Source organism: Cinclus cinclus, chromosome 8, assembly GCF_963662255.1.
Source record: "Cinclus cinclus chromosome 8, bCinCin1.1, whole genome shotgun sequence".
In the NCBI taxonomy this organism is placed as follows: Eukaryota; Metazoa; Chordata; class Aves; order Passeriformes; family Cinclidae; genus Cinclus; species Cinclus cinclus.
In genome coordinates, this window is record NC_085053.1 from 26,914,907 (window position 1) to 26,928,239 (window position 13,333).

The 13,333-nt window shown below is 41.6% G+C and overlaps 1 protein-coding gene across 4 annotated transcripts in view; it reads right to left on the reverse strand.

Moving 5' to 3' along the window:
• Window positions 1–13,333, reverse strand: part of DAB1 (DAB adaptor protein 1) — a 98,476-nt gene that overhangs the window by 31,396 nt on the left and 53,747 nt on the right. For 3 of the 4 annotated variants that reach the window (XM_062497563.1, XM_062497565.1, XM_062497564.1), the window contains exons 4-6: window positions 1,790–1,921; window positions 1,088–1,207; window positions 415–453 (exon numbers count right to left, since the gene is read on the reverse strand). In XM_062497563.1, the coding sequence (XP_062353547.1) occupies window positions 415–453; window positions 1,088–1,207; window positions 1,790–1,921 (291 nt within the window). The remainder of the gene's footprint in view (window positions 1–414; window positions 454–1,087; window positions 1,208–1,789; window positions 1,922–13,333) is intronic. The other variant, XM_062497566.1, reaches the window with a different exon arrangement.

Consider the following 13,333-nt stretch of genomic DNA (forward strand, 5'->3'; position numbering starts at 1 on the left):
CACAGAAAGCAAAAACAAAATGTCAACTTATCACTATGAGAACAGGATGTCACTTTCTCTAATTTTCAGAGTAGCTCCCTTTTCAGTTAAGAGTTTGTATTAAAAAATGATGACAAATCTCATTTGAAACTTAAAATCGAGATACACAAGCCTTACTATAAGTAGTATTTATGACATAGTTCATCTAATATTTCTATACTCCAACTGAAATATTCCATTCTACACAGACATATTCTGCTATTACTTAGAGATTTATCTCTAAATATGCTACTTTCTGTGGAGGTTTTAAAGGTTTCTCACATGACCTCTGTCAGAAAATTTCAAAACATCTTGTTCAAGGTTTTGGCTGTGTTTGAGGATAACATGTATCTAGTCATTTCTGAAACTCCAAGGCCATACAGCTTCAGAAATTACCTGGTATACAGGATCTTCTACATCTTCTTCCAAAATTGTCTACAGCAAAGTAAGAGGACAGGCAGTAAAAGCAAAGAACATAAACAGCAGAGATAAAAGAACTGTATTCAGAAATTAAAGGACAGCAAAGGAATAAGCAAAATGGGCAGGTAAGTTTATAGTTTTCTTTCTTTAGGACACAGGTAAAGTCACATTATGGTACAAAGTAACTTTATTCAAGTTCCATCCGAGTTTAACAATCTGCACCTTGTTCGACTTGATTCAAATACACAAAGTCAGAAGTATATTGAATCTCCCCTACAGCATGAGACAATTAAATCCTGACTTACAACACTCAAAACCTGACTACAACACTTAAAACCTGACTTACAACACTGTCCTCTTCATTAACGTTTTCCTTCTGAATTAGAAGAAACACTAAGCAGGAAATGAGGGGATCATTTCCAGCTGCTAACCAGGTTCACCACACCCCAGTGACAGTTTCCAGCTCAGTTTAATCCTAGTCTGGCCTCAGGATGGCTGCTGGGCTCACACTGGTCCTTTGGAAGCCAGCACTGCTCAAACCCACTGCTGTCAGAAGTGCTGAGGATGCTCAGAGCCTCTCTGGAGCAACTTGGGGGGAAAACTCCAAACCCAAACTTTTCGTGGCAGTAGTCTAAGCTTATTGGTGTACCTGGTATACCGCCTGCTCACACTGTTTGTCCTTTTGTGCCTTTTTTTCCATTTCTTCCCTTTGTTTCAGTTCGTAGATGAGCTGGAACAGGTCTCGCAAGTCCAGGATTACAGGTTCAGCCTACGGAAGCAAAAACAGGGTGGAGAATTTCTGTAGGGGAAAATATGCACCTCTTATCCCTTCCTGCTGACAGAGCAGTTAGAGCACCTCCACTACAGAATTAATTTCTATCTCGGCACCCAGGGCTGGGTTAACTCCTACTGAACTAACTATGCTTGAAAATTAATGATAATTGTAGTTATGAATATAAAAAGCATTATGAATATAAAAGGCACATGGATGAATGTAAAGGCATATTTATTAGTGGTTTCTCATCCACCGAAATTACAGTAGAATACACACAATGTGGGTTTCCATGAGTAGAGGAACATAAGCAAATTTATCTTCGTCCAGTCTAGTTTAGGTAGAAAGGTAAACAATAACTAATTATAACAAAACACATCATAGAAAACTGGGAACAATGAAACACATTCCCTTCTGCCCAAGCTGCTTCCATTAATTTGCTATTTAAGATCTGCACAGACACTTGTGACCAGTTCAGCACAATCATAAACAACCCCAGACCGGCCTCTTGAACAGCTTTTTACAAATGGCTTTTCAGCTGAATTACATGGCTGAAAATGACAGTGATTTGATACTTACTGCCTGGGCTGTTTTTATTGCCACAAATCTGTGATTTCCCTCCTTTCCACACACATATCCAAACGCTCGGTGGTCTGTGATATCCTTTGCAATGTAGGAAATTTCATGAACTGCATGGTGATGCTGGAGTAGCTAAAAAAAACCCAAACAACAGTAGAGAATATCCATCAGAATGTTTGATTGAAAAGCAGTGTAATTCCTCCTTCACCACTTTATCTGGATCCCAACATATTCTGACATGAAAACCAATTAATATACGAACCCTTTAAGCCTCTTTTTTTTCTCAAAATCTAACCAAATTTGACTTGCTTTAGTACGGTGACTAAAAGCTTCCACTGAAGATTTTTCTTGGTATCTTTAAGTGAAATATAATTATATAGAAAATGTATTACCTAGCTACTACCTACACAACATCCCAGGCACAGAATCAGTATTTCTAGGTACATAAATAAGCAGGGGCTGCAGAAACCTGTAGCTTCACACAGGGTGACTCCCAGGCCAGGCTGATCTGCAGAGCTACATGTGAGAGCTCCAATACCTCTAGGAATTAGTACCAGACCTGCCTTATCTCCCCAAAAATCAGCATCAGCCAGTGTGAGAGACTTCACTTCAAGCACTAACACAGCTCCAAATATTTGTTTTCCTCAGAAAAATCAATGTAAATGTAATTATTCAACTGGAAATCAATGCTGAATGCAGAAGGCCACATTTTACTTAAAATCCCACTTTGGTGAACTGTAATAATAAAAATACTTAATTTTAACTGTGTGAGCAAAACTCTGCTCAGAGTCAAGACAAGAATCTGAGGCTCTCAGAAGCATTTCTTGCAGTGCCAGAATCTTTCTCACTTTGGACTAAACAGCATTTTATTATCAAAGTAAGAGAGAAGCATTTCCACTTAAAATAATGTCCTTGGGAAGCTTAGCTAAAAGAATCTATTAGTTTCAATTTCTATTTTCTCATATATTGACCTGCTCTTGTATCATCTAGGGATAACGCTATTTCTGAGAGCAGGCGAAGCTTCACACAGAATTCTTTGGAGGTCCAGATTCCTGCTGGCTTTGAGAAAAGCACATTTTGAAAACCAGCATGGTATCCAGGCAATCTCTAAACAACCAGTTATTTTTAGAGTTAAAATAAAAAGTGAAAGTTTTAAAATGCAGAAGCAGGGAGGACGTTTGTGCGTGGCAGGGAAAAGGCTGAGGGTGTGCAGGGTGAGTGTTGGGGATTCTGTAGGGCAGGGGGTGGGATCTGAAAGGAGAGGCAGCCTGTGAGAGATGGATGGCTCCATATCAAACAAAAGACTGGACATGTTTCATTTTCATTTCACAGTAAATGGCTCTTAATGTCCCTGTATCAAGACTGCTTGCTCGTGGCACAGTGAAGTGTTGCCAGTGACTGCAGGCAGAGTGTGGCTCAGCTGAAGGTGCACTTCACACTCTCCCGACGTGCTGAGCGTTTAAAATTAATGATGGGATCTTACTTAGGTAATACAGGGATATTGATTTATTAGGTTTTTCTGAAAACCGAGTTACATGCTATCTGTTACGATGAAATGAAATGTTCCCATCTCTCTATTCTGCATATGACAGGGAACGTTATCTCTGGCTCCTATTAAATCAAAGTTCTCTGACACTGCTTTATTGATTGCCAGGCAGCGTTTTGCACTGAAATTAAACTGTGATCAGATGCCTTCCTTGTGGAATTAAATTTGAAGATTGTTCTACCATGAAAGAGTATCATCCACAAGGTAAGAGAGCAGATGGAGACGCTCCAATTTATTTGGGAATCCACATTCATTGCTCAAAAATCATTACATGTCCAACAGTTATGATATTTTACACACTCTATCAATTGAAATAGAAATTAAATAAAGCTGACTGCAATTATCCTTTCATGTATTTTACTGGATGGAGTGTTTAGGGAGACCTTTTTGCTTGTTTGAGGGACACTGGGTCGGAACACACGTGTGAAATGCAATGTTGCACACACATAGCTGTATTCAAATGTAGATATAAACACACCTGCGTTTTCACAGCCCTCAGCTCACCTCATGTGTCCTTTCTACATATTCCAATGCTCCATTCTAAGCATTATTTACTGATTCTTTAACTTTGTGCTCCTGCACAGTAGAAATGGGGTTCCTGTGTCAGTCAGAAGAGATTCACTACTGTAAAATGCAAGATTAGAATCCTGTCTCTAGTGGCCACAAGCACACAGAAGAATTATTTCTTCACTCAGGGATGCTTCTGACACCCCTGCATGCCAGTGCTGATGGATTCCATCACACACTATTTGAAGACTTTACTCTGTGTCTGCTGAGAGCTGCTACAAACCATTGACCAATCCTTAAGTGAGGTACCAAATTGTTTTGGAGCACTGCAGCACAACAGAAGAAATTATAGAGAAGATTTATTTTGTATTATGGTTCAACACAGTCAATTACATATTGCAGAGATTAGAAAGTAATTTAACATTTAAGTTTCAGTTGTTAACAAAATCCACAGCTTCCAAATTATTTTAGCTCTCCTGTGACTTTAGTCACTGTTGCAAATGTTGGAGATTTTTAATGGGAGCACAGATAAAGTCTCAAACTGGGTAACAAGACATTCTTGTGATGCATGAGTTCTTTTTTTTTTTAGGCCAAACAAAATGGCATTATTATATTTTATTCATACACTAAGAAGGTTTTGCCTGGTGTTAAACTCAAATATCCATCTGTACCAAGCCAGCTGCCTTTCCTATTCCCCTGTAGTTTACTCTGGTCTCTCCCACCAGCCATTGTTTCCTCTCCTTTCCTCCATTCCATCCCCTGCTTCTCCTCTTCCCCCAGGTCACTCCCTGTACATCACACTGAATTGATTTAGCTGCCTCTGAGATCTGTAGCATTTCTAATTTCCCTCAGGCTGCTTGGCACCTATCATAAATTTTTTCACCCCTTATCCTCATCTTGCCCCTTTATTTCCATGCTGTAGCCTCCAGTGCCACTAAATCAATTAAGTCAATCAATTAAGTACTTGGAGGGTCCAGCAATCATGTCAAAAATGTGAGTTAGATGGCATGAGAAAGTCACTGCTTTACTATCGCTATTTCTCTTTTAATGAGGTTGTCTATTTAGTGGAGCCTGGGGCACAGTGTTAAGAGCCACAACAACAACAAAAAAATATCCTGCAAGCTGCAAATCCTCCTGGAAAAGCTGCCCCACCAAAAGCAGGAGGCTTGTTCCACACAGTATTACATCCACCAGGACAAGCCTCACAGGGATTTGGGTTGCACAGCCTCTCACCTGGAGTAGCTGCACACTGAGCCTGGTTGCACTGAGGTGGGATCAACTGGGAGTTCCACTATGGATGCTGGGATGTGGGATACAGATGGACCAAGCCTATTTCTTCCTATTCACACTGGAATAAGCAATAAAACATTTTGCTTGTATAAAGTCACTATACACCTCAGTTACCCACCAAACTGCAAAATAAAATAACTTCATGGACCACAGTTTCAGCCATACTGCAAGTCCCCTGTATTTCAACTGGGGCTGCTCAGCAGCACGTAAGGAAACCAGGCCCTGTCTGTTCAGGAAAATCATGGGAAAAAGAATTACAGAAATTGAACTTAACATGGAAAATGAATGGTAAAACCTTACCAAGAAGCTCAGCAAGCCCAAAGTGTGACAGGACATCGACCATTACTTACTGTAACACATCCAGTGACAACAGTGAATTGCAAAACACGTGAGTGGCTCTGAGATTAATTTTATTTCCCTGCTGCAAGGAAACACTGGGTGGTACAGATGGTTCTCCTTCACTGCACCCAGGAGGCTGCTGTGCTCCTTAACAGGGCTCAACATGCAGCACCTGGTCCAATGCTCTTCACAGCCATTTCCTTACAATTCCTGTTTGTTTTAACTGATATTTGCAGGGATCATGGGGACAACAACACGCCACAAGCACTTCCTCAATTGCTGTTTGCGTTGCAATGCTTCTCTGCCCTTCCCTTAAAATGCACTTAGCAGAGGTGGAGTGGAGCTGCTCATCCCCATCATAAACATCCCCCAGTCCTGTAGGTGGCCATGGTAGCAGGGCTGGAATTAGATGATCTTTAAGGCCCCTTCCAACACAAACCATTCCAGGACATGGAACACCTGAATTCTCTACTGCAGATTCAAATCCCAGACCGATCTAGCTGAGTAACTTCTGAACGTTTTAAGAGATAGACAGCAGTCGCTGTATGTAGACAGCTAAAAAAACACCATCCAAACCCCCAAAATCTCTTCCCGACATAGACTTTCCCCTGGTGCCCATTAAGATGCATAGGTACCTCTCAAGTGAACCCTTCCACTTCCTCTCCCTCCAGAGAAAAGTGCATTTCAGTGGGACTGTGTACACACAATTCGGAGGAAAAGTCAACAGTCTCAGATGTCAGAGTGAAATGAAAAACACATCAATAAATTGCATTTGCATCACAAACTTTCTCATGTTGTTTTCAGGAGCTTGGTATTTGGATGGCAGATGGGGTGGCAAGACATCAGCCTCATGAGATAAGCAGGGGATGAGCAGATGGGAAAATGAAACAACCACTGCAAAAATTCTCAGTTTCACGTGAAATAGCAGAGAGGAGACAGCTCAGTGTTATTTCAGAGCTACAGCTGCCAACAACTTCAAACTCCCTGTAAATTACTACTGGACACAGCACAAGGTGACTGAGAAACATCTTATTTCCAATCTGACAGTCCTTCCCTATGGTCATGAGCACTTGTGACGCATGCCCATGGAGAGGGGACAGAACAAACAATATGTGACAGATCACAATAGTCTGCCTTAAATGTGATAGTGCTTAGTGTGAAGAAACACTTGATAGCCAAAAAAAAAAATCTGTTATATAAACATTTACAGAAACATGTGGAAAATTTTATCAGGTTTGATCTAGGAAAGGAAGAGAGCTGTAGAGTTTAAGCTTAGCAAATTATCAGAATACTTAATTTCTACAAAAAGAGCAAGGGGTTTTAGAACAAAGCATCATTCCAATTCAGCTTTCAAAAAGAGAAGTCACATAAGAAAACACAGAAAGCAAAACCCACTGGAAACCTCTTGCAGTTATGGAGATTTCAGTATTGGGAGGCATTTCCCAGCACTGGCCAAGACTATCAGATTTGGTCATAAACTGAACATAAAACCATGGAGTGGGGGCTGAACCCTTCCCCCTGAAGGAGACTGAAAATGGAAAGTACAGTCCTGAATCTGTTTGAGCCAGAGCCGCTCATGGAATGTAGGACTGAACAACAGATTATGGACTTTCCTTCTGCAAAAACACCCCACCCCAAGGATAGCAGCAGAAAAGGAAAATGTAACCTCTGGAGTGTTCTTCAAGCCTGAAGGGCTGTCTCAGATGGCAGCCTGAAAGCGTGGCTTCACAATGAGAAGAAAATAAATCTGTCTAATCCCCGTTCCTCCACACACACTGATTTTGCAGACAATAACCTGAAGAAAGACTTTTCCAAGTGCCAGCTACTAAAAGGCGTCTCAGTGCACAAGCTCTGCAATAAAAACACTTGGCACAAAAAGCTCACTTTGAGATTATATGCAGATCAAAGCTTGGTCTGTGTAGCACAAAGGGGCACATGAAATATGGTGCTGATAAAGAGAAGAATCAAAACAGATTTAGCCCCAGCTCTTGCAGACTCAGTCCCTCCGGGGGGCAGTTGTCTGGCTGTGACACAGCACAGCACCCAGAGAAGTGTAAATTTAATTTCCTTTTAATAACAATGACAATGACTAACTCGCAAGAGCCATTCTCTTCCTGCAGCCAAGGAGACTGAAGCAAAAAAGCCCAGATTATGTGACTTCCTGATCTTACATGGCAACGTGCAGCTGAGTCAGGAGGGAGCAGAGTCAGTGAGCAAGATCCTGAGTGAGGATAAGAACCTGCTCAAGTCCAGGGCTACACTAAGCTCTACCTGTACACACTCTATCCTAAATAAAGGCAAGTACTTCCCAGGAGTACCCCAGGTAAGAGCCTGTTTGGTTGGACTCAGGAAAAGAGCTTAAAATGGTAGTTGGGCCACAGCTAAAATCCAAATTAATCCTCACCATTCCCTCTGCTTGATGAAAATAGCATCCTGCTGCTGTCTTTATCTAGTGTGGGGAGTAAGAGAGGGAAACTCTTAAGAGAGCCAAGGCAAGTGCCCTTCTGGATGCCTCTGTGAGACACACCCAGTGATGCTCTCAGCTGGTGGGACCCTGTCCTCAACCCCAGAGTCAATTAAGGCTGCAGGACGTGGCTCTGCCAGCACAGCAGCCTAATTGTGATGAATGGATCTCTGATATTGAGCTGGCTGGATGCTCCAAGAACCTAATTTCTGAAAGAGAACAGCACTAAGGTAATAAACTTCTGTCCAGCTCTCATAATTTGTAATAATGTCTGACAAAGCCCAGATATTAATTTAGTTATTGGTCATTGTCTTCAGAAGCAAATGCTAAGCTGCTCATGCAGAAGATCCATTTATTAGATATATGAATTTGGAAAGGGGCAAAACAAAACTGGAATGCACATATGGCAAATTTCCCATCTTCAGCTCTGAAGGCTTTTCGATTTTTTATTGCACCTGGAGTCAAAGTAGCTAGTTAAACCCAAAACCCTTGTCCAATTACTATGAAGCCCAAGTTATATTTTAAATATACAATTGCAAATTTTGTTCCAGGACAAAGAAAAACCGAAAGGGCAAGGAAACGTTTCTAGAGAGCTTTGGAAAGACAGATGTGCTACACTGAAGCTGAGATGCTGGGCCTCCCATGAGTCTTGTACTATTTTCTTATTGCTCTGCATCTGACACAGCCATTGTTCTATCAGGATGGTTAAAGCAAAGGATTTGCACAGCAAAACCAAGAAGCAGCAGACCTGATCCTTGATACTGAAGTCAATGGCCCCAACCAGCTCAGCAATGCAACATGCCCCAAATTCCATCTGCAAGGAGCATCTATAGGATGCAGTATATTGTTTTATGCTGCCACTTCACTGTTTCAGCGTGCTGTACAAGGAACAGCACCAGCCTGTAGTTATTACAGTTGTTGGGATGGCAGCTGCTCAGTGGTCACTGTGGGAATGATTCCCAGGGCAGTAACACGTCTGAGTGTATTCCACCTGAGCTCCCAGCTCACCACCCTCTGCAGAATGGTCAGGGGATCAAAAGAGCCATAAATATGCCAGTATTGCACTCTACTCTCATACCAAAGCTTCCATATAGCTCAAGTGCAGCACCTTTGACCAGGCCTTGTATTTTTTTCCTGGTAAGACTCTGTAAGACTCACTGATTATATCTTGAATTTGAGGGGGGCACAATATTCAGTAATGAGACAGTTTGCTGCAGCATCATTGAACCTCTCCATATTTTTGCTATGTTCATCTTTACAGCTTGTGAATGTCCTCTGAGCAGCCCTTACTTTTTACAAGGTTCTTTTGTTCCTTTACGCCAATATTCCTCACCCTCCTAAAATGCTTTTGATTTACATGAACAGCACAAGCAATTCCTTCATACAACTCCTAGGAGATTTGGAAGTAATTTTTTTGGCTTTAGCTGTCTCAGATCTTAACTGCTTCAGATTCAGCAAGCATTACCAGCCACCCTCTTCCTGTAGCCTGTGATTTGAAAAACTCCTCAGTGAGAAGCAACTGCTGATTCTCTTGATTTCCCATGCAACCCCTATAAAGCAGAGCTTGAAAAGATCACAAAAGCCATACTCAAATTTAAGCTGCACTGGATAATCATCAAACAGAAACTTCCTTAGACCATACATCTACTTGCACAATGTAAGAAACTCACTGGAAAAGGGGAAAAAGGAAAAGAGGGATTTATTATCTATCTATCTATCTATCTATCTATCTATCTATCTATCTATCTATCTATCTATCTATCTATCTATCTCCCAGATACTCTCCTTAGTTTAGTAAGACTTTAAATGGGACTGAGAGAAAGCACAGGCACAGGGAAGAAAAGGATTCTATGAATTCACAAGGTGTGTATAACAAGTATGTTGTGTTCATGAGCCAGTTGAAAATGATGTGAAACACTTGAGAATTTCACATGACACCATCTTGGTATTGTTCAAATATAGAAGTGATTCCATAACCAGAAATTACCCAAGGTATAGAAGCAAGAAGCCCTGTATTCCACCATGATAGACTGGCTTCAGTGGCTGGTCATGGACTTGGGGTACCTGCATGTCAGCAAAAGACGACCCTGTAGTGATGAGCTTTACAATTCAGAAACAGCATCAAGAATGACCAATCCTGGTCATAAAGACCAAACCATTTTGTTTTCAGTTTTCCTACAGAAAAAACGAAAGGAAACCTTTTCCTCTGAGTTACAATTGCACATATAAACAAGCTTCAGACAATCCCATAAATGGGATCATTCATCAATAAATCCTTCATTTGTTCAGGTCCCACAACAGACACTTCACCTTGGATATAAAGCATCCGTAGCAACATGACAAGTGTGTGTGCAGTACTTGAGCCCTAAGATAAGAATAAAATAAAATGTAAAAGGCAAACCTCAAAGAGACTCTAAAACAGAATAAAGGACTTGCAGGTAATTCTTTTCTCTCTTTTCTTTTTCTTTTCCCCTTGCATTATCCCAAGGCAGGAATTCCTGAAGCTGCCCTTGGTAGGTCCTTGGCACATGGTGTTCCAAGAATTCTACATTTCAACTCAGGCAGTGGAGACTGTTTTTAAGCTCTGTCCTGGCACCTTCCAAAAGAGATCCCTACAGCTCCCATTTGCACGTTTTAATGCCCAGAGTTGTTTCTTCTCAGCTCATTTTCATGTAAAGCAAGATGAATGTTTGGTTTTAGTCTTCTGCTACTAATTGAAATCTCCAAAAGCAAACTTTGATTAAAGCTTCACAGGCAGACCTAGCCCAGCTGAGAGCACAGATCAACTCTGTTGGCTTTTCTCTCTCCCTGCCTTGCTTTTCTGTCCTGGCCACAGGTGTCACACAAGGATCTGCCTTTCAAAAAAGCTCCTTGGCAGTGCTGCCCTCACCTTTTACTGAAATGCAGGCAGCAAAGCCTTCCACAGCTGTGGATGCTGGCTCATTTCCTACTTACTCCTTTCACTGTCCCCCTCTCTGCAGCTCCTGCACACAGCATGTCTTCTCTCCTCCTCATCAAACCTGAACTTACCATCACTGCACTCCCAGCCCTGCTCAGCACTGAGCCTTGTGCATGCACAGGTTACACTCACACATGCCTTACACTTTAAAATACTTCCAAATTCCTGCATCACTCACAGGAAAGCATTTGGCTAATTAGAGATCACAGAAGGCTGCACATAAAACCTTTTACAAACCAACTCAGCCTTTCTAAAAGCAAGGACATAATCAAAAAACTGGATTAAAATCCATATTTTGACTATCTAAAAAGGGGGAAAAAAAAAGTACTTTGAGCTATGCAGAGCCAGGGCTGGGAGCCATATGCAATATTTTTAGATACCCAGACTTATTCCTCGCTTTAAATGTCGAGGCACTCAAACTAATTAAGTGTTCTGCCTCACCTATTCACAGTGCTGCCTTTAAAGCCAGCAGGAATGCTGCTGCCTGTTTCACTGGGAGTACAATGACGTGGAATGAGGATGGGAACCACGAAGGATTAGGAAGTATTAACAGCAGAGAGAGGCAGGATGCTGCAATTAAAGGACACAAGAGACACTGCTGTAATTCCATGATTGCCACCGGGTGCTGGAAGCACCATGGGAGATGCTGTTCCAGCCCCTGGGCTCCCCTGACACATGGGCTGCCACATGCTGAGCACACAGAGCATCCACCAGAAAGGTCAGGAGTACAGGGATCTCATTTGGGAAGACAACTTTTACAAGCAGTTGTTTTTGTACTAAGCAAAGACCTACTGGCATGTGAAATTTATGACTTATTCAAATGAAAGAGGGATGAAAGCAGGTATTTGTGTTTGGCATCCAGTGGCAGTGGCCTTCCCTCTTCTCCTTCCACAGGGAGCTTATTACATAAACTGAGAGGGATGAAAAAGGTGTTTATTCATCCCTATGGACTATGAGAGTGAACAATGCTCTTGCTGACTTCCCTGCATTCCTGGAGGCAGAATATCACCCAATGACTTTACTTCCAATAAATATCTATTATTATCATCCTGCAAACTCCATGTACATTTAAAAGCAATCCTTTCCTGTAGTTTCCCTCTCTTATTACCCTTGACAGTGAAGGACATCTGCTCCCCTATCATCTGACCCCACAACAGGAGAGCCCAGGAGGCAGCACAGGAATTCAGGAGCAGTGACAGTGCTACTGCTGCTACCAGGGCAAACACAAAATTGCAGAACAGCCCACCAGATAAAAATGCTCTGAATAGGAAGGAAAATCACCAGCACTCCTGGGGTGTAATGCTTCCCAGCTATCTCCAAGAAAAAAAGAGTGGATTTCAAAGGGGGATGTAACTTTCTGTTCTGGCACCTGCTGAATGTCCCCCACTGCTCTCCAGGGAGGTTTCAGAGCATCTCAGCTGCCTGTGCTATTATTATGTCAGCACTTCTCTTGCTTAAATCCTTTCCAAAGCAGTCTGAAATTCAGCCATTGTAATTCCAGGTGTGCTGAAAATGGGCCTGAAATTTTCTTCTACTGTGTGATGCATTAACCTGGCTTAAAAACACCAGGGCTTGCATGCAACTCTGTACTTTGGGTGCTCTTCTTATAAGACAAAATTGCAGCTGGAGAAAAATTAATGTGGCTCTGCTGGAGATTTATTTATCTGGATCACAAAAGGGTAGCGAATACAGGCCAAAAAAAAAAAATCCCAATGTAACTGTATACTTTGAGTTTTCTGCCATGGGACAATAGGGGAGAGACGTGCAGCTCCACTAAATAACAGGATCCATAACAACAAATATACTGGCTTTGAAAGTCTTGGCAGAATTCATCCCAAATTCTGGTTAAGCATACCAAACACTGAAATCAGTAAAAACAAGAAGTGTTGGTATAGTAATTTTTACTACAACAGCTCTGTAGAGAGAGTACCCAGCCCCATATTCAATGGAAGCCAAATGGTAACTGGAATACATTATTATGCCTAATATTTACTGTTTGGAAATGTTATTTATCTCTGTTATAACTATATAACAGTGAGATTCTCCAAACCATAATGCAGAATGCATGTAAGCAGCACTCTCCTTTCTTAACTCAACCCTGGGTGCTTGGATTAAACAACAGGAGACCAAATAAGACTATCACTAAACTCATAAAATCTCATTTTCTGCCTTTTTGAAAGCAATCAAGTTTTTACCCTTTTCACACTGAAAAAAAAAAAAATACAGCTACCACAAAATTGCACAAATCATTTCAGCTGGGATAATGTGTCTGGAATAGCTTTATTTTATCATCATGCCCATTAGCATCAGAGTTCTCACAAGGCAGTTTCTGCATATCCTGACTACAAGCAGGCTGGACCCAGCTCTAGATCAGAGATTTTCCCTTTTCCAGGTGAAAGGAAGAGAAATTTCAGCCCTCAAATCAAGCCCCTAGATTCC